The sequence below is a fragment of the Stegodyphus dumicola genome, chromosome 10, assembly GCF_044657685.1.
Source record: "Stegodyphus dumicola isolate Sdum_Otavi_A_Nest chromosome 10, ASM4465768v1".
Classification (NCBI taxonomy): Eukaryota; Metazoa; Arthropoda; class Arachnida; order Araneae; family Eresidae; genus Stegodyphus; species Stegodyphus dumicola.
Window position 1 is genome coordinate 160,416,764 of NC_140777.1, and position 25,642 is coordinate 160,442,405.

The following is a 25,642-nucleotide window of genomic DNA, read 5'->3' on the forward strand; positions in this document are numbered from 1 at the left end:
AAAGTCTTCCAAATTCTAATTGGAAGAACATCCATTTGTAGCAAGATAGGGAGAATGGCATAATTCCTTATTTTTTCCCTCTTATAGGGCGAAAGAGAAGAAGCACGAGACTCTGTCGGCCTAATTCATGTGTTCACGAATTATCGTCTATCACGTTTTTCTGAGGAGAAAATATGAAAAATCCTCTATGCTCTCGCTCGGATACGAAACGCAGACCTTCTGAATGTAATCCGATCTACTATCACTTGCATCACAAGAGCCCTAAGAAAAGAATGAGATACTTTCTTATGATATATACGGATATACAAACTGATGATTCTAAAATTTTATTATCCTAAGACTGGAAAAAATTCAGGATTTAATTCATTTTTGTACATTTTAAAATAAATTCAATTTTTCAGAAAGTTAAGGTAAAATATTTATTAGAATGCCAAATTTAAGCATTTCAATTATTTATATAATAAAGGATAAACTTTATATTTATAATGAAGAAATGTTAATAATATCCCTCTGATTTTAGAAAGAAATTTATTTCAAGTGATATGTTTAGCTTAAAAGTAATGGGAGAAAAACTATGCTAAAACAAAAGGCACACATATCATTATTATCTTCTTTAAATTAATGATATCTAGACTGCTGGCAAATTGTTACCTGACATGCCTACTACAATATTTACGCATAATTGATCCTATCTAGACTAATACTGGCATAACATATTTCTATGGAATGATTTGCTATAATTCCTAATTTAAATTTCACATACTTTCATATTTAGGGAATTAATTACATAGTACTGAAGATTACTCAATGTATCATAAAAGATATGCTATCTGATTTATGTTTAAAATGACTAAATTTAAATGTTATATGCTCACATGTACACATACTCCAGAAACCTGATGCATTTCGAAATTTCTGATAAATCAAAATTACTGGAATATTTCATCAGAAAGCAGTTTTTTAAATTTTGGTAAATTTCGTGCGATTTCAACATAAATTAGCCTGATCAACAAAAATGCAAAGCTCATGAGGCCCATTAGAACACAAGTGATTAAGGTCATTGAACCGCAGTAATTAAACCTGGCTCCGAATACTGATGAACCAGCTAACTGTACGGATGTTTTCGTGATTTTCCCTCCATGTGTAACATTAATATAAGTAATTTATATTAATGGTAATTTATATTAATTAATAATTTTATTTATATAAAAAAGAATGTTTTTGGGGAGTACTTTATAAGGATAAAGTACTCCCCAAAAACATTCTTTTTTTAAAATAGAGAGTACTCGTATGTTTTGAGCTAAATGAAAGAAACATTAACAAAATTCGGATGCATGAAATTCCCTGATGCATGAAACAAACGCGAACCAGTTTCCTATAAATCCTACCTGAAGGCATTTTATCTTTCAGGTTGAGAGGCTTTGTCTGCTTTGCCTTTATTCATTGAAATCAAAGAGCAGTAAACAACGTCCCCTAATAACGACAAAAACCTAACATCGGGGAAGGAATGAGGTGATAAAGAGTTTTTAGCAAAAGCCTCTTTGTAAGTGTAAAAGTCCTATCTGTGGCAGCCGAATACTAGTAGTTCAACCGGTATTCGATCCCAGGCGAAAATGTTGAGCACATGATTTGTTTTCGTGGTTTTCCACCTGTGCAATGCGAATACGAGTCAGCTTTCCTACGAAAATCCTTCACGAAAGCATTCCTCACCTTATGCAAATAGCCCACATCTACTCTGTCATATTCTAATAGCATAACCTTTTCTACTAGACAGAAGAATCTCTTTTTTTAATGTATGACTCTTAATGGTGTCAAAAACTGCAGTTTTCTTTTCCCCCTTCTCTTCAATGCAAAAGATACACATCGACCAATCAATGTTACTTTACATAAAATCTACGTGAATTTGTATTTTTTCCACTATTTATTTACGAGAGCTATGGGCCTTTGTGGAGCCCTTTCAGTGGGAAACTGGGTTACACATGTAGAAAACCACGCAAAACAAACAGGCAGGAATCCCGTCTCTGAGAAACAGAACTGATTATTTTCCTTTAATCTGAAATCTAAAACAAATAAGATAGAAAACAGCGCTTTTCGGGGGAGCTGTATTCAGTATACAAAATTTATTTAAAATAAGCTGTAAGCTTTAAGTACAGTTTTTGTACAAGCTAATAGTAGTTTGCCTATGCTAACTGCCCCAGTGGATTGGCTGCCTCACTATCGGTGGGAAAAAAGAAAGAGTTTAGCTTTCGTATGTAACTAACATGCTGACCAGCAGCTCACCCTTTATCATTCTCTATTAATTCATTAAATGAAGATTGGATCATCAGATAAATTTTGCTTCTTCCAGTGCCAGTTACAAATCGTACAGCTATTCAATAACATTTGAACTATATCATTAACGTTGCATATTGCTAAAATGTACTTGTTCTTTAAAGTCCTTGATCTTTTCTAAAAATAGTACCGCAGAAGTTTCATAAATAAGGTACACTTTAAAGCTACTTAACATTTCTATGCATATAAAAAAGTAAAACTGGTTAAAATGCATATCATTTAACGCTTCCTGTTTTATTTGGAATAATATTTCAAAAATAAAACTCGTGTTGGTTACGACCCAAGCAATATTTAACGGGATAAAGAGCCGTAGTTTGATAATGCTAGGATCATGCATTCAGTTTTCGTCGTTTTAATAAAATCCATTATGATACTTATGCTGGTAATTGTAAACTGCATTTACGTATACAGAAGTATGATTAATACACTAATATCACAGAATATACGCTTTTCATATTCTGACAAGTTTTGTCAAGATACCAATTTTTAGTTCATATATAAGTCGTAAATTCCCTAGCCAGATTACATTTTTATGTAAATAGATGCATAAAGAACAAAATGGAACAGTTAATTATATTTTTTATTCTTTTACAAAATTTAATTCTTTTAGATATAATTTTTAACGGTAAACGATATTCTGCTAAGTTATAATATAAAAATTATTACTAATAATAATTTATATCCTAATTTATATCACTCAAAACAGAATTGCAAAACTCATTCAAATCATATTTAATCAAAACATTTTACGCAGTTTTGGGAAAAAGAAATTTTGGGGTTTGTTTGATTTTTAATGGTGAATTCAATCATTAAAACATTTTTACCATGTTTCCTCATTCATTCTTAGATGTAATAGTATTCTTGTTTATCTTTTGTTATATGACTAAAAAGGAATAAAAAAAGCGGCTGGTATTCAATATTTATTTTTTTTTTAAATTATTTAATTACAAATACTTGGCTATTGGTACTTAAGACATAGTCTTTCCATATTATCACTTTCTATTAGGCCTTGAAATTATGCTAAGGACCTAATAGAATTTGGAAAATCCCATGATTGCATAAAACTGTGGGAGGTGCTAGTAATGACAAATTTTAAATGAAAATAGAAATTTATTTAAATAGACTACAATAGAATAGAAATTTATTTAAATTGACTATAATTATTCTTATATTCTAAGTCATTTCAGTACTATAATTTCAGTTATTAGCTTAAATACTGCAATTTAGTCATATAATTTGTAAGTGGAAGTCCCGCGATTTTAAATTTATGCATAAATGAGCAAATACATTTTGAAAGTTAAAATATATATATATTTTACAATTCATTTAACTGAAACTGTAAGAATCAAAAGGGATTTTTGTGCATGTCTGCTTTATGCATTTAATGTATAAAATGCGGAAAAGTGAGAAAATCCATCCAACACAGAGAAATAATTCTTTCTAGTCTGTGGTAAGATTGTATCAATTTTATTTAAACTTCCATTTAAATTCGAAATGCGATCTCTCAAATCAACGAAGGAATACATTTTTGGTTTTAAATTCCACATTAGTAACAACTGTATAATAGCTAAACTTAACAAAATATTTGTAGAAAACCGCCAAAATTCTAGAAATTGCTATAAAATCCCGAAAGACATTAGGAAGATTATTGCTTGCCAATTTCATGCTGAAAAGATCAAGTGGTTACAAAAATGAACTCGACTGTTAACGAACAACTTGTAGAAAAAATTCAGCGCTAAAATATAAATACGTATGCCAAGCTTTCCAAAAATTCCTGATAAATATTGTACTCTCATCATAAATATATATGGACTTAGAATGTGATGAAAACTGAGTCGGTAAAAGAATGGATTAAAATATAATTTCCCAAAATAAATTGACCTACTAAAACTAAATAAAATAGATGAGTAAATAGTAAAAACATTGTGTAACAAAATAAATAATGATCTTAAAATACTGCCCAATAAAACATGTCGAATAACTGAAAATTTACAAGCTTGGAAGCTAAAATCCTAAAAAGATTTCGGAAAATTCGGACATCACATATTAAAAGAAACAAGTCTACAAATTACAAAGAAAGAGGAAAGATGAAACTAAACCCAACAAGTACTTCTTGCCATTCAATAGCGGGGAAGAAATTTTAAGGCTTATCCATCACACTAAGTGAAGCAAATATACTGCCCTAGGCTGGGCCATCTTAGAGAGATTTCAGAAAACGAAAGCAATTTTTTTTTGGAGGGGTTTGTTGACTGACAACACAGTCATTTTCAAAGCATTTCGTTTCAAAGGGCAGGCTTGTTAATGGGTTAAAGAGTGCATTTATTCTGTTGTTGTTTTATGCACTATCGACGAAGTAGATTTAATTCAAAATTCGTTAACTGCTAATTCATTGTGTTTAAATGAAATGCAGGAAAATTGTGTATAATTTATTATTCCGTACAAGGAAGTCATCTGGTGTACACATCAGATTTTTTTATTTTTTGCTATATTTCACCATTTTTTAGTACTATGGATTATGCAATTTAGCAGTTACCTAATGACGAAGAGGGTGCCATGAGATTCTTTCAAGATAAAGTAATAATTCATAACAGACTTTGTACTCAAAATCACCCAATGAAGTTAACTTTTGACTCGAACAAAGCTCCTATATGGTTTTGTTACGTATGTTCTTGCAGTAGAAAAAAAAAAAGATTGAGAACCAGAACGTGGTTTGAAGGCTTGCGTCTTATTTTCTTCAATGCCGTTCGTTTCATCTACCTGTGGTGTCAAGAATTGACATCGATTGAATTTTGCAAACTTCAATTAGTAATGAGCCATAATACGACAGTACATTGGAATAACTACTTGAGGAAGGTGTGTGCAAATAGTTTGATGTATCGTAAAAGAACTGAAAACAGTGGAGCCAACAAAATCATAGAAATAGATTTCATAGAAAAAGTCTTTTTACAAGAAAGAAAAACAGCATTGGACATATTCTTCCGGAACAATGGATATTCGGGGTTTTATACTGCGAAAGCAAAGAATGTGTTCTAGTCGCCATTTTTGATCGTTTTTCTATGACATTAATGACTGCCATTCAAGAAAACATCTCGGATGGCAGCATTATATTTTCAGGCTGCTGGAAAGGATATGAGCAAGAGGAACTAAGAAATGCTGGGCATGATTATTTCACTATGAATCACAGCTATAATTTTGTAGATCCGAAACCGGATCCCATACCCAAACTGTGGGGCAGTGCAAAATGGAGAAATAAATGTCAGCGGGACACTGTTTGCCACCATTTAGAATAATATTTAATAGAATTTATGTGGCATCGACTATATTCAAAAACTGCACATTTTTCTAATATATAGAATGATATTCATAATTTTATGCCACCAGTTCAGATTGTATTTCGTTTTGTTTTGGTATTTTTTATTTATGTGCAGAATATTCTAAGTTACAAAATAAAAAAGAAAAAAATTACTTTCTTTAAGAATTAAAATAAAAAAAAATTGCTTTTTACAGAATTCAATTTTTTATTCTTTTGAACTCTATTGTTATTATTATTATATGATTTAATACTTGGCGAGAATTGGCAGCGAAAAATAGTGGTGCATTTTTAACTCGTGTTGCTCTAACAGAACAGTACTCTATTTCCTCTGCATAAGGTGTTGAGAGGTTGGTTTGATGTCTTTACTAAAATAGATTTAATGACTTATGATTTGTGAAGAGATGAATAAGTGGTTATCCTGTTTTTTCAAGTAAGAGGTGTTATTTATGAAGAAAGAATATAGTATTTAAATGATTACTGTGTGAAATTAAAACTTGACTTTTCTCATGATGAAGGCAGTTTTCATAAACAGAAGAGTATAATGATTCGTTCTAAAATAAATTAGTTTTAATTGAATATATATAATTTTTTCGAAGGTTAATACATTATTTTGAAATCGCTTTTAAAATTTTTTAAATCTTCAGTTAAAGTGAACAGTACTTAATTTTGTGGTAAAAATGTATTTAAAGGTGCCCCTTGGCGAAAATTGGTGATTTTTAGTGGTACACAGACACCGATTTGGTGCAGTTCTGTGACTGCTACACAAAGCCAAAATAAAAGTCAAAGAATTGCACAAACTCGGTATCCATGTACACATCGATCTATTTTCACTTTAAAAAAATCATCAGAGAATTGCACAAACTTGGCATTGTGCCTGACTTTGTCAAGGTACACAAAATGTCAACGGAGCAGCCAAACAAAAAATATATAATCTCAATAAACTACATTTTAAATCGAACAATGAAATAACATAAAAAAAGGAAATTCATCTTAGCACTACAAAAAAAAAAAACAAAAAAAAAACCACTTACCTTATTTAGAAATTTCCATGTCCTTTAGTCAAAACAAAATTCCTTAACAGCATACAAAAATTTCTTAAAATTATCTGAACTAAAATCTGTATGTTGGCATTGCCACAAAAATTCATAAAAATAAGAGTCAAAATTATCCTCCGTAGTGCTGGTATCTTACAAAGTTCGACCATATGCATTTCTTTCTTACAAACAGGACACTTATAATGGCTACTAAGTAAACCTTCATTTGTACACTAGCCAATTAATGCTTTTTTTTTTCTTTTTGTTCCAAATCATACAGAAACTTCAAATTTATCTTAACTACATTCAGCCATTTTACTGTGTAAACCGCAGGAAAACCACCATACTTCCTAAGCAACATCCAACACACAAACAAGTCCTTAGTCTTTCCATCATTAAAATTCACCTCAATCATGCAACTAATTACGTCATAATAGGGTTTTTATAACATTCAGCTACTCTGGTTACCATAAATGAAACAACTTGATGATAAATGAAACAATGTTTTCAATATTATCAGGTTTTGTCGACAATCACTGCAAGGCTCAGGTGCAAAGCACATGGAAAATAGGCGCCTAGGCTAAAGCCACATCCTGTGTGTAACACATGGAGAAATGACATGACTTTCCTACCATAACATTAGGGAATGTTGGCTGAGAACTCTAGAAATAGGATTCTCGATGTTGCGATGAGATGAGCCTTGCGTATAACACCTACTCTGACTAACAGACGGTAACACTGTGCTGGTTGAAGAAGGTAGAATGGGACACATGGAGAAATGACATGGCTTTCCTACCATAACATTATTGAATGTTGGCTGAGAACTCTAGAAATAGGATTCTTGATGTTGCAATGAGATGAGCCTTGTGTATAACACCTACTCCGACTAACAGACAGTAACACTCTGCTGGTTGAAGAAGGTAGAATGGGAAAAATTGAAAAAATGAGTTCTGAAAATTAGCTGCGTGAATTTCCTGTGTTCCTATTGGTCCGTCATAGAGGGAGTGCTAAATCTTTTCTAATCTTCAGATTCTACGAAATTAATAAGTAACATAGCCGCTTGAAAGCCTGTTTGTAATTTTTCTGCTGAGTTCTTTGCTGCTCTGATTTTACCAATACATGAGATGATCGAATCAGTTTGAATCTATGTAATACCATCGTTTGGATCTTTCGGTGGCGGAGTGATTTTTTCTTTCAGTTTCTCTCTGTAGGTGGCTTGAAGGGGATTTTTCTGCGCTGGGATCGAGGCAGACTTTGTGCTAGGGAAGTTTTCCTCAGAGAGTTTGGGAACTTTAGGCTGGGGTGGGCTGCTTTTCTTTTCAAATCTTTTCTTATACTCACTGAAACCTCTATAGCTGCTCACATGACAGAGTCTGCAGAAAATACATTTTGGCTTATCTTCGGGTTTCATGGTGCATTGATTGCTTCGATGTTGTTACCCACACTTCACGCATCTAATGGGATTACTGCAACAGAATTGAGAATGACCGAATTGCTGGCAGCGGTAGCATTGGACTGGCCTATTCTAGGGGTTAAATTTTTCTATTGTGATGTTGAAACTGGACGTATTATTGAGCTGGTGAATCTTATTTCCTTCAGGGGAGCTTTTTAGTTCCAGTAGGTAGATGGGAAGTTTAATTTTTTATCCTTCATTATTTTTGGGAAACTGCTTAACTTTTTCGATTGAATAGTTTCTGTATTGAAGGTCTTGGCGTATGGTGTCTTCTTTGATAGTAGCAGGGAGGTTCTTCATAATGACCCGAATCTGTTTTTCGATTCAGGTCATCATGAAGGACCCGAACTGGTAGGAGTGATAGGGAATCTTTTTTTTCAAATAGAAATTCATTCATCGCTCTGTAATCTTTCAAATTCTTAGTGTATGGATTTTCCTCTCATTTGGTATTCGTGGTGGTCTGTACAATTTATCAAGAACATTTCATCCAGAGTCATCCAGTTGATTTCGTGTTGTGAAAATACAATGGGGCAGGTTGTCAGCATTGGCTCCTCGTACGGGGTTTTCCTCAGCGATTTTCCTGAGTAATTGAAATTGGTTCTGTTACGGTATCTCCATCGGTATTGGCTTTTCTTGAGTCTTCTTTAGGGTAATCCAATAACTTTTATTATTAGGGCTAGTGGCGATTTGCTCTGTTCGCTGCCTCTTGCTGAAGAGTTGGTTAGTTTTCCTTTCATGTTCCAACGTGAGTTTGTTCTGTTCTTTGGGAGTTTTAGCTTCCTTTAGTCATTGTTTCGAACTCCAAGTGATGTGTCAGATAGTCAGCTCCGAACTCCTGGATAAGTTTCTGTATTTTTTCATCTCTCGCTCTTTCCACATTCATAATTTCCTTCTCCGAATTCGCATTCTACTTTTTGGTTTTCACTTTTTTCCTGAGTCTAGGGTCTTTCATAAATTCCTCACCTTTTGAAGTAGATGGCAGCAACAAAGTCGGTAGTCCAGAATCCGTGCAATCACTAGCTTCCTCATCCATATTTACTGCCCTAAAAAAGGAGATATTTGCCGTGAAACCCTAAAGTGTCACTCGCTGAAGTCTAAGATATACTCAGTAGGACTAGAAGTAAACTTGCTGACCACCTACGGGACTGGATCAGTTCGTAGTAAATTGAGCAGTAAACCAAAGTGCGTCCAACAGACTCGGAGTCACACCTTGGAAATATCAATCACTGCAAATTCACGATTCCGTGCAGAAATGAAACAATACCTTTTGATTTCATAATTATTCTCTTTTAATATTCTTTTGTATTTGATAGCTAACATTCTAATGATTGTAGGCATTTTTTAAAAAAATTAACTTCACATTTAATTCTCTTCTGGCTGTTAATCCGATTTAATTTACATATTTTTGTCCCCCGCTTTTTTTCATGCTTCACTCAAGGGATAAATCTCGCTTGTTTTGTTGATACTTAAAATTTATGCTAATTAACCTGTTATGGAATGTGATGAATTTTATTTTAAAGTGTTGAAGGATAAAGTTATTGCACAAGATCGCTTCATCAAAGTAAGATTCATAGTGCAATGCTGGTGAAATACAGTTCACCTCTAATGTGTGCTTAAACAATGGCAGTTTTTTTTTATATAATTTATTTTACATATAATACATTTTTTTAAAGTTTTGAATGATGCTTTTTCTGTTTCATTAGTAGTATTTTTAATTAAAAAAAGATGCACTGTACTTTTGTTTCATATATATTAAAGTATATTTTTATTTAATTCTGATTTTTTTTTTTTTTTTCTTGCCAGGTGAGGTAATCAAAGCTTGGGATATTGGCGTAGGTACTATGAAAAAAGGAGAAAAATGTACTTTAGTTTGTCATCCAGATTATGCATATGGTAAAAAAGGTAGTGCACCAAAAATTCCAGAAAATGCAACTCTAGTTTTTGATATTGAATTGATTAAATGGCAAATGGAAGATTTAAGCCCCAATAATGATAACGGTATTCTAAGGTCTCTTATAAAAGAAGGCCAAGGACACTTGACGCCTGGTGATGGTGCAACTGTAGAAGGTATGCATTTAAAAAAAATTCTTTTTCATTTTAAAGTGCCTATTTTCTATGAAATTGGTACTTTTGTGCTAATTAAAGTATATGTTTTTTAAGTATATATTAACAGATTTGCTCCCTTTTTTTTACTAATTTTATTGTCCAAAAATAGAGAGAGGAAGATAATGTAATTTAATTTCCGAAGGATGCTGTTACTGCAATTTAGTCATCTGTCTCTTTAAGAGAAATCTGCTTTCTGATAAAAATACGTTACAGTATTTTATAAGATATCTTCATTTCTATTTCCTGGTGAGTTCAATCTTCCCGATTACTTTTATTGTTCACTTCTACTCCCTAGTTGCTGCAACTGCTGTCTTGTGTCATCTGCTACAGCTTGCAAGTTGTCACCATCATCTTTCTCACCTTGTAATGATCTTAAGATCCATTGAGAGTATTGGATATCTCCATTTTTTGAAACTTTTAATTATTATTACTTTATCAATCAGAGCTTATGTACCAAAAATCCATGAACAAATCAGTGTAATGGGTAGTCTATAGATTTTTCCAGTTTAAGTAATTTTGCGACCCTGCTGATATCCACTCTTTATAAAACTTTCAGATCTAGTCCTTAAACGGTTTATTCATTGATATGTCTAGTGGTTGTAAATTTTTCTGAATAATGGCAGGAACTGTGTTTGTTCAGTGTATTTTTTTTACGTCTTCTGTGAGACCTTCCCCTCCCCCCGGAAACTGTCAATTACTTTCTATTACTAAGTATTAGGATCTATAATTAAACTGGATAACATCCAACTTTAATCATGATATTGCAAATGAGTTTTAGTTTCGCCATCGTCTTCTGTTTAAAAGCTGGGAAAGGCAGCAATTTTTTTTACCGTCAGCAGTTATTGCACAATGTACCTTCTCAACTACTACAGATTTTACTAAAGAGAGCACAGAAGGTGTCTCTTTTTAATTAACTATATTGTTAAATAGGCATGTCCAAAAATACAGAATTTGGATATGTGTTTTTTTATACGTTCAAGATGATAACCATTGCTGGATCACGAACCTGTGAAATTCTAATACCTTCATAAACCTTTGGTAGCCATTGTGTAAGTGCTGTCTCTGTAAACCAAGTCTATTTTTTTTCACAAAATTATCAGTCCTCTCATTGCTGGCTGGGCTGTAATATCACATCTTTTCCCTTTATCATTCACTTTCATTTATATCATTTTAAAGTTATGCCATTGTTTCTTAGCTCTTTTCATTACCATAATTTAATAATTAATTCAGAATTTAGCACTTTACTTACCAATTTCTTGTTTTTGTCCCCAGAACACTTTTTGCTCTGAATTTGTCTTCCTCGGTGCATCTTTTTTTCCGTTTAGTATCACTTCAAAGTAGGTTGAACGCCAAACTGTCTACTGGCAGATTTGACACCATTAACTTCAATTTATTTTGAAACATTAAATTTAAATTTTGTTTCGTAGCTATAATTATTTTCTTTCTCCGTGGCTCTGAAAAATTTTGGTACAATGCGCTCGTAGTACACACAGGTCAAAAGAAACTTCCAACTACAAATTCTTGACCTGGAATGAAAAAACAAATCAAAATAATAATTTAAAGCCGTGAATATCGTGTAGAACACGACATGTCCAGGAAAAGGGGGGCAAACCGAAGACCTAGACTTTGAAAGATTGAATACATCAGCAGTAGGTAAGACTACAGTGAGCTGGAATGTAAATGATAAAAGTAAGGTGAAATATGTATTTTGACAGTTAAGTAAGATTAAGATAAAAAGTTAATTAAGAATGAGGATATCTGTCACATCTAGATAGAATCTGTACAAAATATGTTTTAAATAAATAAATGCAAGGGAAAATAAAATGGAATCAAAAGCAAATTGAATACATTGAATAAAAATAAAAATATTGAAGAGAATAATACATTTTATGCCGCCCAGACGGTATAGCGGTTAGGGGAGCCTGACTGCAATACCGAAGGGCCTGGTTTCGGATCCCGGAGAAGGCATGGTTGTAACTGTCCGTCCCTTCATAAAAGGCAATGGTGGCCCGCCTATTAGGTGCCCCCATAATAAAGTGACCCCCACATCTGGCCTTAGTATAGATTAATGGACTCTGTTACAAAACTGTAACTGTTCACAATCTGCCATTGGGGGAGATAATAATAATTATAATACAATTTACTCTGAATAAATAATATGAATGCATAAAAGTTTCATGCCTTTTTTGAAAACCATTTCTTTTGCAAAAGTAATTTGTAAAGTAAGATTCTAATTATTAATTCAAATTTTTCCTTTGAGATTGTTTAAAAATGCACCTCTGCCATGACATTAGGAGACTGGGGAGACATTGACTCTGGGAGAGGGTGCATTACCAAACAGGCATTTGGCATTAGAAAAAAGACTTTAATTTTTTTTACATCTAATTTTTTAATAACCTGCCAGTTATTAAAATCACTTCTGTTCCAAACATTTGAGCTTACAAAGTAGTTGGTTTTTAAAAATGGCGATTTCAATATTGCAAATTATGATATCAACTTAATTAATAAGATAGCAACTAACAATTAATACCTAAATTATCATTAAAAGTTAATGGTAAAATTAAACTATTTGCAAAATATGAAAAAAATAATAAGTTTTATAATTACATATTTGATAAAATTTGAACTTTTTCAAAGAACTGCTTTATCCATATTTATTTCGTATTATACATCCATAATCTTTCAGTTGCATTTTCAAGTTCGTAAAACTTTTCATAGCTTTTCTGATTTTCATCTTTCAATCCAAGAGTTTGCAGTGTTTTTCTCAATCCCATTGAAGTTGACGTGTAGTCTTTTTCTTCCATATCACTTTCACTGTCAGTTTCATTTCTACAGCTTTTAATATAATCAGTGATTTCACATGCCATCTTAATATTATCATTGTTTACAACATATTTTTTAAATGAATCACTGCAATTTCTCTCACTGTTGTCTGAAATATTAGAAATGGCTTGTAATTCCTCTCTCCCTTCTTTTAAATAAAAACCAGGTTTTCTAAAGGAATTTCTTTGTTTTAGGAGACTGCTTCCTATGTGTTGACTATAACATGCTTAAGCAGTAGCAAATGTATCTACTTCTTTATTTCCTTCAAAGATGCTTGCATTTTCATAAGATTTAATTTTGTTTATCTTTTTCTTGAATGGCACCCACCTTTTCTGTAATAACATTTGAAAGCTTTTATAATACCTTAGTCTAAAGGCTGAACAATAGAAGTCTTATTTGCAGGAAGAAACCGTAGTTAAATGTTTTTCAGAATGGTACTAGAGGTATCTGCAGCACAGTTACGTGATCATAAAGCTATTTTTTAACTTTTTCAGTTCTTTGTCCCATTTCAAAAGGACATTAGTAAAAATACTGCTTATCATCCGCAAATTCTTCATATTATAATAAGTCTATTTATCCAATCAAATATTGACACCATGTCCAGCTCTTTAAATAATGCCATTATAGCACATTATGTAAAAAAATTCTTCAAATACATTCTCTGTGGAAAACCTAAGATAGTGGAGAAAAGAGGGGCCCAGTACATCACAAACATGAGGAAAGTCTTATTTGAGTCATAAAATAAAAGGGAAATTACTAGATACTAGGAAATTCTTGATTGCTTTTAGACATCGAAGTTGCACTCCAGAGGCTTTACAATAAGAAGCATCTTCCAGAAAATTATCTTTCAAATTTAACAGATTAAAATTCTGCTTTAATCATCCTTTCACCATGCCGATGGCAATTAAGATTAAGATTTTTTGCTTAGGAGACTGGTTCTTATACATCTCTGAAAATTCAGTGAATTTTGGGCAAGTAGCTTCAGATTTTCATCCTCTTGGAAATCAAATTTCAACTGTTTAATCACATTCGATAACTTTTCCATGAAGAAAGTCCGTTCACAGCAATTGATTTTTCATCAGGCATAGTTTTACTTCTATCTAGTAGCAGCAAGTTTAGTCGACTTAAGGATCATCTTTCAGCTTGCAGTTTGTGAAATTTCAGGTGAAATTCACATAACTTCAAGAAAGCCACGTAATTCAACTTCCAAGTTTATTTTTCTTCTATTAGAAATTTACAAGTAAAGTGATTTCAGCTCCGCTAAATACATCTAGAAGAATTACAGCAGAACATCTGTCCATGCTTGTATCATTGATAGTGGGAAGACATAGTGTTCCAGTCGTTTCTATATCTTCTATTATATACTTTCAGATTGAGAATTAGCTTCTTGTGAATGTCATTTTTCTTCAAGAAGATGAAAAATACAGAAATTAAGTTAAATTCTTGATTCCTTTTAACATGAAGGTTTTCTTTTTTTCTTTTTTTTTTTTTTTTCCAATAACCAATGGTGTTTTGATTGGTGCATCTGTATTTCATGTTAATAATACAGTAATTCGTTCTTTGACTTTCTTAAAATGGCTGCTGTTTCATTTTTAAACATTAATGTGTACTCTGGTAATGCTGTGTAAAACAGTTTCATCTGTGTTATGAATTTTGTGTGGCTTGTATTCTTTTAGAAATCTAGGTCATTATTGTCTCATATCTTGTTCTCAGCTGAATGATGATCTGCATCTTGCTTCTCTAGTGTAATTTCCTATAAACAGTGTTATTTCTCTCTTTCCATCTTGCGAACCATCCATCAGTTGGCACAAAGTTTTTAGATATGAACATTTTTTAGTCTTACAGCTTGAAACCATTCTAAAAGAGCAGTTTTATCATCTCTTGATTTTCTATCACTTTTGTGCTTCCATGAAATATTTGTATTTTTTACTAGTTTCATCAATTTTATTTCTTTGTTTAAGTAAACTATACAATGCTGCTTAGGAAATCCCCATTATAAATGCTGCTTTTCTGTGGCTGTATTTACCGAGCATATCATAATCTTCCAGCAATTTATCCTTTTCTTTCAGGCTTAAATCATAGCATTTAAATATTTTCAGTATGTTAAAATTCATGAACACAGCAAATAAAAAATGTGTCTTCCAGCGATTTTTTTCAAATCCAAAATTCCCATCTGGCCAGCAGGAAGATTGTACTTTGCCAAGTTGACCTGTCACTTCATGGTTGGTTATTATAGGCATTATCAGTGCTTTTTTTTTCTTTATTCAGTCTACAATGACCATTCCCTTTTTCTTTTTGGATAACGTACAATAACGCAAGGAAACATTTCATGGTGTTTTCTGAAAACACTCAATATGTGTAGGCACTTCCATGCTCTATCAGTTGGTATTCGAGAAAAGGACCCAGTGCTTATTGCTGTTTAGCACCATTTTTGCTTCCTTGTATGAAGTAAATCACAAAAAAAAAAGTCATCCCAGCAAGCTTGCCAGTGATTTGTTCCAATATAAAATTAAAAACGCAAAACAAATTTCTGTACAAAAATATTTGCATCCTCTCTCAAAGAATCATATATATTGTGTGCTTATTTTGTGTGTTTTACTCTGAATATGGATAGCATGTAGGGGGGCTCAGGACCAGTTTCAGACTTTTCTTTTTTTCTTTTTTAAAAAAGGGAATTTATTTAAAACAATCTGAAGTCTCAAATTTCAAATTGTCGAGAGTAGAGAAACATGTTATTAGGAACTCATTAATCAACCAGGTTTAGTGTTTCAGATACTTCCCCTTGACAAGTACTGTTTGAAACAGTAAACTGGGGAATAAATATTTTGATTTTACCATTTTCTTTGCCATTTTTCCATTGCTTCTTGTATTTTTCACTACTTTTATGGTTTATCTTAAAGATTACACTATTGTTCTGACTTGTTTCATATTCCCGTAAAAACAGTATTACTTGACATTTTGTTTACTTTAAAATTTTACACATATATTTTTCCCCTACACTTTTTTCACAGATAAAGTAATATAAAATTTAAAATGCATAATTAATTATTATTAATTATAATCAATACTGTTTAGGAAATATATATACATCCAATACAGATACCAGCACAAAGTGAAATACGACCTATCTCTTTTTCTCTGTGCATGTATTATTAACTCTATCCAACTGTAAATTAACCTTTTAAAAGTAAATGGTGCCTGCCATTCAACAGATATTCTAGAATGTGCTCTTAGGGACAAAAATGTTGGGGACACCTGCTGTAATCTGCATTACCCATTATTGTATCATGACTAGGAATGTTTGTGAGTTTAATGATGTAAAGCTGATGGCTTGTAGTCCGAATGAAGGAAACTCAAAAATTTGCTTATCATATTCAGCAGTAAATAGAGACCACCAAACCACCACTCAAGTGTGGATAAAAGCAGGTTATTTTTATTCATTTTAGAAATGTCTGGACTGGAGGAGGAATGTGTTCAAAAAGCTGACCATATGGTAACTGTGTGCACAGGATTTGAGATTTATCAGCAGTTACTTTAAATATAATTTATGTGTGTTTGATATTAAAAATAGTGGTCTCTTTATGAAGGTTGTAGGAATGTTGCAGATTGCTGTTTAAGAGTTGTTCATTTCAAGTCCTAGACATCAATAAAATCAGTAATTGTGTTGCTAAAATTGCAAAAAAAGTTTAAGAATAAGCAAGTTAAGCAAGCAAACCACTTAATTCTACGTATGAATTATAACTATTATGATCATATCAATAGAAAATGACCAGATGTGGTCTTATTGCATTTAAATCAACCTGCTTACTAAATTATCTTGATTTACTATTAATTCTCAATACAATTTTATTTTAATTTTCTAGTTTAGGCCATCTTATTTAACTTCATGATACTTTTACTTCTTTTAATTTACATTTACGTATTGTAACTTGCATTGAAATTAATTATTCCACCTAAGCCACTCCCATCACTCAATGATTGACTTGTTTGGAAGTGCTCTTATTTTCCAGAAACATCACTGGCTATATAAATTTTGGACCCATTTGCTCCTTGCAGCATATGGCATTAGTTATGTATTTTTTTAGTTAGTTTTATTTTCCTTCTCATTGCGTTAATGTGTGTATTTCTGCCAAGTTATCCTACAATAGATATCATTTGTAATATTAGCGGTTTGAGCAGCATGGGTTTTTGGATCTGTCATGAAGACCTTATTTAAGCTGCATTTATTACCTAAATTTGTATAATTACTTGTTTTATCCCTACTTTTCATAAACTAACATTCATTAAGATGACGTTTACATTATTAAAGAAAAGAAAGTAGAATATCTTGAATTATAAGCTAATATATAGCAAGTAACAAAAAGATCTCATACCTGAATAAAAAGGCCTGTTATGCCGCTCAGAGGGTTAATTACACCAGATATATTTGTGATGTATATAAAAATGCCTCTGCCAAAAAGGTTTTTTTTTTTTTTTTTTTTTTTTTTTGTGATTAAGTTATTAGTTTTCAAAGGCTGTCATTTGTAGTTTGACCTGCCAATTTAATATTAGAAGACTCATGCATTTTTATTTTTAAATTACAGTTCATCTTACTGGAAGTTATGAAGGTAATGTTTTTGAAGAAAGAGATGTAAAATTCGAAATAGGAGAAGGAAGTGAAGTGGGTGTTGTTGAAGGACTGGACATTGCATTAAAAAAATTTAAAAGGGGTGAGAAATCAAAGATTATTTTATCTCCAAAATATGCATTTGGACCCAGTGGAAATTCAGATTTAAATGTACCACCAAATTCTACTGTTGAATATGAGGTTACTTTGAAATCTTTTGAAAAGGTTTGTATCATAGCTTTTTATTAAGGCAATTATACACCCCCAGCCTTTTGTTATGGCTTGTTATGTGTTGTTTAAGTGGGTGTTTTATTATATACTTATATACCGCTTTTTAAAAAAAATATAAATCTCTTGTCTTTAGGAAAAGGAAAGTTGGAATATGACAGCAGAAGAGAAACTAGAACAATCAGAAATAGTTAAAAATAAAGGAACTAACTACTTCAAAGTAAGTAACTTAAATTCATATATATATTTGTTTCATGTAATGTGTGAGAGACGTTTTAAGCATACTGGTTTGTGATTTGCAAATGAAAAGGTATTCCAAAATAAACTTACCTTGTGAATATCCATTACGGTTAATGTTGTGTTTCTGAAATAATTTTATTTTGAATATTTGGTATGTATTTTTCATAGTATCCTTGGCAAGACAGTGAATTTGGTGGATTTCTGCATTGGGAAGAAACAATCATTACTAGTCTGCGCATGTGTGAGAAACAAAAATTTGCCAATTGGTGCATTTATGAGAAACAAATGATTAAGAATCCAACTGCTTTTCATAATTATATTATGAATGTTATGGCAATGGCAGTTTTCATTATAAAATACTCATGCTTACTATTTTCAGTCTGACATGAGCAGAAATGGAGATTAAGATAATGCAAAACCACGTGTTCTTGCACTCACCGGTTGAACTCTGTACGGACTTAAATGGGATCATTTGCTACACCCCTCAGAAAAACTACTAAAGCCTTTAAAAAAAATTACAAAAAACTACAAAAAATAAATACATAGAAAGAGGAATGCAATCAACTCTGATATAATGTTATCAAGATGAGGTACATCAGACTCAGAAACCCCTTTCCCTTAAGATAAAAAATATGTAAATAAAAATTAAAACTTAAATTATCAATAGCAATGTAACTCTTCATTTTAATTTGGGTAATTTGGGTATCGCCTCTCTCTGTTGTAAAGGTAGAAAATGCTTAAAATGTTTTTCTTTTTATTGTGTCTTTCCAAATTAATCTGATTCATGCTTTCTTATATAATCCTTTTGCAATATGGGCTCTAATCCAATCCAATTAAAGAATCTTTTGACTATTTTTCTGCATGTGTTCTTTCTCCCCATTTCCCCACTTTGCTTTGCTGCTGCTAAAATGTATTGCTTGTCTCTGCTGTATGTTGTCTATTGTTTGAAAATTTAAGTTATACAAAATTGTGTGGGTGCATAAAATTGAGAGTATATAACTGAAGAGCCAAAACATTATGACCACCTACTCATTTAATGCATTGTGAGACCTCTGGCCTGCAAATCAGCTGCAGTTTGTTTTGGCATGGATGCGACAAGTTCTTGGTAGTAGTTGGACTGGGAACAGCTTGTACCAAATGTCTAATCAGTGGTTAAGTCGAGATATTCCTACATAGTGGTGTTTTAGCTGTGACCTGCTGCTCCATGACATCCTAAATGTGCTGCTAAAATGTATTGCTTGTCTCTGCTGTTTGTTGTCTATGGTTTGAAAATTTAAGTTATACAAAATTGTGTGGGTGCATAAAATTGAGAGTATATAACTGAAGAGCCAAAACATTATGACCACCTATTCATTTAATGCATTGTGAGACCTCTGGCCTGCAAATCAGCTGCAATTTGTTTTGGCATGGATGCGACAAGTTCTTGGTAGTAGTTGGACTGGGAACAGTTTGTACCAAATGTCTAATCAATGGTTAAGTCAAGATATTCCTACATGGTGGTGTTTTAGCTGTGACCTGCTGCTCCATGACATCCTAAATGTGCTGTATCGGGTTCAGATCCAGTGAGTTGGGTGCCAGGACTTAATTGAAATTCATCTCTACTCCTTGAACCACATCAACACGATTCGAGCCTTCTGAAATGGGGTGTTATCCTGGAAGATTCCATTTCCAATTGGGAAGACAAATGTCATGTAAGGGTGCATGGTCTGTTTTATCAACTAAGGGTCCCAGAGCTGTCTTATGAGAACATCTGGCAAATTGTAATACTGCCACTATTAGCCTGTGTATGATGTGCTGTATAGGGGGGGGGGAGCAACTATTTGCCTGGAAGACGGCGTATCTTGACACGACCATCGACGTGATGAAAGAGGAATCATGATTCATCTGACAGGCAACTGTCATCAGGCAACTGTCTTTCACTCCATGGTCCAGTATTGTTGTTCCCCGGCCAACTGTAGGCATAGTTGACACTTAATCAACAGACACATGAGGGAGACATCTGCTGCACAGTTACATATCCAAAGTGTCTGCTGAACTGTGTGTTCCCGAACACTTGGACTTGACCTGCATTGTATTCGGCTGTTAGCTAAGCCAATGTGCGGTGCGAATTTTGCGATATCATGCGAAACAATCTCTGATGTCCTTTTTGTTTGATGACGTGCGGAGGTCGACATCTTGGCGTCTGCTGCTGTTTCACTATTTGTCCACTTTGTATAAATATTGACAACAGCAGATTTTAAACAACCAATCAGTTATGCAGTTTCGGAAATACTTGTTCCAGAGTATTTTTTGCCGTTACAGTCTCCCCTCTAGCAAATTCATTTAGATTAGCAGCATTTCCCATCACTCACAAACGTAAGAGCAAGAATGATTCCTTACTTTCTCCAGCAACAGTTAAATACCATTCCCACTTAATCATGTCCTCTTCACATCATTCTTCATTGAAAAGTGTAGGGAAGTTTATAGGCTCATCAGTGTAAATTGAGAATTTAGTGTCAAATAAACTGTCTTATTGTCTTCAGCCATGTCTGTCTGTGAATGTCATCTCTGTGTGTTGTATCTGCTCAACTATCTTCTAATCACCAAGATATTTACATAATTTATTACACACACAAACTTGCATATGTGTGTGTGTGTATGTATATTAAATCATCCAGAAAGTTCTGGCCTGTTTTAATGATAAATACAAATGAAACAGTAAAAAAAACTTTAAAAAAATTCACTGACCCATATAAGCTACATTTCATCGTATGACTTTTTGTCATCTCTCTGGCAGCTTGAAATTCCTTTTTTTTTTTAAATATCATTAGGTTTATTTTTAGAAAAGTTATTGAAGGTATAGTCTTCAAGAAAGTGAACTTCAGGCCATTCAGAGAACTTTGAATTTTTCATAAAAAAAAAACATGAAGAAATAAAAATCAAAGAGGGCAAGGCTGGTGATTATGGTAAAGGACACAAAGCATCCCACCTATACCCAATCAGTCTGTGTCTGACATTCATGAAAGTGTGGAGGCGAACATTGACATAATAAAAGACAAAACCTAAACAATGTGTTAGTTTTGTACACCTTACTTAAAACTTACCTAAAACTGCTATTTGAGAACAGTATTTTTCCAGATTTATTCTCTGATTTGGTGGCAGCTATTCATAGTATACAATTCTTTTGTAAGCCCACAATACATACAGCATTATGATTTTGTGATGTAGCCCTCTCTCGATGTTACTAAAGGAGATTTGTTTGGCTTACCCTCTTGATCTTTTTCTTGTAACATTATATTTTTTAAATAAAATAATAATAATTTTGTATAAAATGCAAAATCTAACATTCTACATGTTTTCCCATGCTGTGTGCTCTTGTTTAGGGAAAAAAGTGTACAGTCAAAAGTCGTTAATCCGGAATCGTCGGAACTTCGGTGATTCCGGATTATCGATTTTTCCGGATTATAGATCATCAGTTTAAATCTGGTAAAATGGCATGCAGAAATTATAAAATTAAAAATATGAAACTATAATTTACAAAATAAAGAACAATTATCATCTAAAGTGTATCAAAATTTACAAAAAAAAAAAAAAAAAAAGCTTAATATTTATTTGTTTACTTTATTAAACATTTCTTTCAATGTTTAAGTTGCCTCATTTTTTATGTGATAATACATTCTCTGTAATTTTATAAACAGACATAATTTTTTGTTCAGTTACAAAGTTCCGCTGTTCAAGTCCTATAATTGCTGTGTCGAGAATACCGACTAATTTGTCAATCAAAATTTTTTCGTTTTCAATAACCTCTGTCACTTTCTTCGCTACTGGAAGCGAATTATAATGACGAGGCATTTGATTTAAATCATATCAAAGACGGAGTACATCGAGATGAAATACTACATTTAGTAAGCAATTATAAGCCAAATAAAATAAAAACATCTGCCCTGAAGATAAGGATAGTGCTGACAGATCAACTTCCAATTCATTGCGCGCGCCGCGGGGTTAAAGATAAACAAAGTTTAAATAAACAAACGTTAAAGTTTAGATAAACAAAGGATATGCCTTTATCCATTTTTTGCAGCAATTCCACTTTTTGTTTAATGGATTCCGAAACATACTTTCGCTTTGTAGATCCTTTACATATTAGTAAATATATATTGGAAATTCTATTTGACATAATCAAAAGTTCAAGCTTACTTTTATAAAATTGCTCTAACAGTCAGTAAAAAATAATAAGCCGGATCCAATTCGAAGATTAAGGAACAACGCAATCTGCAACATTAACTGAAATAGATAATTTTAGCTTAGCTTATACCGTCCGTTATACATTAAACGCGCATTCGTAAACGTATTTTGCGCACGCATAATCGCAGCCGTAAAGGTCTTATGCGCATGCGTCAACGCGACACATGCGCAGAAAGTTTGTAGCTTTGAGGTCCGGATTATTGGTGTCCGAATTAACGACTTTTGACTGTATTTGTTATTGAGAAAAGGTCCAGAAAACTTGACTTCCATAGGACAAAAGTTGACAGAGCTATTTAATCTCAAAATTTACAATATTTGATGTCATTTTGAATCTGTATTGAGCAGTTGCTTAGTAAATAAATAAATTAGGATAATTTCAGGTTGATTTTTGTCTCCTCCTTAAATGTCATTTAATGATGATATTTTGTGATTTACTCTACAAGACAGTAAAGTAGTATTTATAATTTTATTACACTTGGTATACCAAAAGAATTTTTGCACTAGTAATTTATAATTTTTCAAAGTCTAAAAGTATGTTACGAATACTGTCATGAAGTTTTATTACTAGAATCATAATTATTTGTTATTAGAATCTTAATCTGATAATTGTAAAACATCCATTAATGTACAGGTTGCCAATGCTGAAGCCTGGTAATATTTTCTAGAACAGTAGAACAGGTATTCTGTATGATTCTGTGCATAAGGTCTAAAAAAGAAAGAAAAAAATTCATACGTGGACTTGAATGCTTTTTAAACTATAATGAGTACAAAATTTTCCTAAATATCCATATAGGGATCAGAGGAACATGTAAAAAGCTAGGTTTCATATTTTTTTATTAAACTCTTTAAATTTAAATATGCCAAAATGAAATTCTAAGATTTAAGAAATTAGATTGCCAAAATTGCAGAAATAGAAATGTTTTCAAAATTACAGAATAGAAATGTTTTAAATGATGTCAAGATTCATGAAATCTTGGCATCATTTAAAACATTTCTGTGCTTGGAAGTAAGGGTCTTACTTCAAGACTGGACCATGATAAGTGGAAGGCAGTTGCCTGGTCAGATGAATCATGATTTCTTATTCATCATGTCGATGGACCTGTCAGGCTACGCCATCTTCCAAGCGAACAGTTCCTCTTCCCCTGTACAGCTTGTCGTACACAAGCAGCGGACTTTCTGAACATAATTGCAGATCGGTTGTACCCTTACGTGGCGTCTGTCTTCCCAACTATAAAAGGAATCTTCCAGCAGGACAATGTCCCATTTCACAAAGTTCGAATTCTCTTGAAGTGGTTCGAGGAGCATAAAGATGAATAGCAGTTAATGTCCTTGCCACCTGACTCGCCGGATCTTACCTGATACAGTATATTTGGGATGTCGGAGATTGACAGCTCAGAATTCAAACACCTCTATGTCAGACTATCTCAGCTTTGCATGACTGCTGCTGAGACATTTGGTGCAACTTGTCTCTAGTCATCTACCAAGAACTTGTGTCATCCATGCCGTGGTGAGTTGCGTGTTTTGCAGGCCAAAGGTCATGCAACATGTTATTTAGTAGGCGGGTCAAAATGTGTTGGCTCTTTAGTGTATTTGAATATTATTCTGGCACTATGCAATGAACTAATTTTCCCTAAAATGTTCTATCATTTTACATCAGCACTTACATTATCTTACAACATGTATTGGTTTTTCCTGATTTGGTGTATACTTTATGGTAAGTCAACTGCATAAATATTTCTTTTTCTCTTTAAAAATTGTGTGCTTATTTTTAGTATTTACCTTCCAATTCTTCAGTGAATGAAAAGATCGATTATTCTCAGTAATTATTAGGGTTATGCTGTCAGAATTTGTAAATGACGAAATTAATAAGATTGTTGAATAGCCCATACTCTTTTCACCCTGATTTCCAAAGTTGAGTTGAAAATAAAGACAGCAGTTATAATTAAGAAAGTTACCTTGCATTATAAGCTTTCAAAAAATTATAGGGCTGAAGTTTTAAGATAGTAAAGTAATAATAGATAAAATGTAAAGTATGCATATTATAAAAGTAAGGACTAAGAATTACTCCATTGACCAAAAATTATCCTGCAAATATGAAACATTAACTGGTAAATTTTTATTAATTCTTTTAATCTTTCAACCAGCCAAGCCATGCACATACACCGAAGGGCCATTATATTATGACAACCCTGTTAATAGCATGTAGGACTACCTTTAGCCCTCAGAACTGCCAGCACCTGGCATGGCATTGACTCTACAAGGTGCTGATAGGTAGTCTGAGGTATCTGGTACCAAGTGCTAACCAACTGGTTTTTCAGTCCCACACCTTGCTAGGGAGTAGCGGGGCAGCACGAATTTGGTTTTCCAGGTGGGACCACAAATGTTCTATTGGATTAATCTCTGAATTTTGAAGCCAAGACATGATCTTGAAAGTCACTGGAATGTTCTTTGAACCACTTCCTGACGATTCGACCCTTATAGTGCATTATCCTGTTGGTAAACACCATCCTCTGCTGGAAATACTGTTGTCAAGAATGGGTGAATATGGTTTGCAACGATGTTCATGTAGCGCACAGATGTCGAGGATTATTCTATTGTGATTATGGGTCTTAATATGCTCCATGAAAACATTGCCCACACTATAATACCCTCGCCACTGGCTTGTTTTCATCCAACTGTGAATCCAAGAGCCAGGGTTTCATTTGGAAATTGGCATATTAGCACATGCCTGTTGATGTGATGGAACAGAAAATGTGATTTATCAGACCATGCAACTTTCTCCCATTCTTTTAATGTCCAATTCGATGTTTCTTGGCCCATTGCAGATGTGGTTGACGATGACATGCCGTCAGTGAAGGGACATGCTTCGGTCTCTGGGTGCGTAGGCCCATATGCAGCAATGTGCGCTGCACAGTGTGTTGAGAAACACAGTCTGGTTTGCCACTGTTGTAGGCTGGTGATGATTTCGGCTATTGTAGCTCTTTGGTAATGGTGAACAATGCATAGCAATCTCCGCTCTCCTCTGGAATTAATGTGCCATCGACAACACACTGCTGGTCAACGACTTGTCATTTCACCATCTGTACACCACTTTCGATATGTGCTCACAATTACATGTGAACAACCCATTAAATTGATGTTTCCGGTTGCTGAGCTATAATGATTTGATCTTCATCAAAGGCTGATAAGTTAGCTACTTTTCCCATTATGCCACTAATCGCAATATATATGGAAAGACAATGCATAGCCACTTTATATACTCCAACATCAGCCGCATACATGCA

General features: G+C 33.1%; 1 protein-coding gene across 2 annotated transcripts in view; it reads left to right on the top strand.

Moving 5' to 3' along the window:
- Positions 1-25,642, top strand: part of LOC118191091 (peptidyl-prolyl cis-trans isomerase FKBP4-like) — a 118,997-nt gene that overhangs the window by 42,620 nt on the left and 50,735 nt on the right. For both annotated transcript variants that reach the window (XM_035361887.2, XM_035361888.2), the window contains exons 3-5: positions 9,935-10,198; positions 17,644-17,891; positions 18,031-18,114. In XM_035361887.2, the coding sequence (XP_035217778.1) occupies positions 9,935-10,198; positions 17,644-17,891; positions 18,031-18,114 (596 nt within the window). The remainder of the gene's footprint in view (positions 1-9,934; positions 10,199-17,643; positions 17,892-18,030; positions 18,115-25,642) is intronic.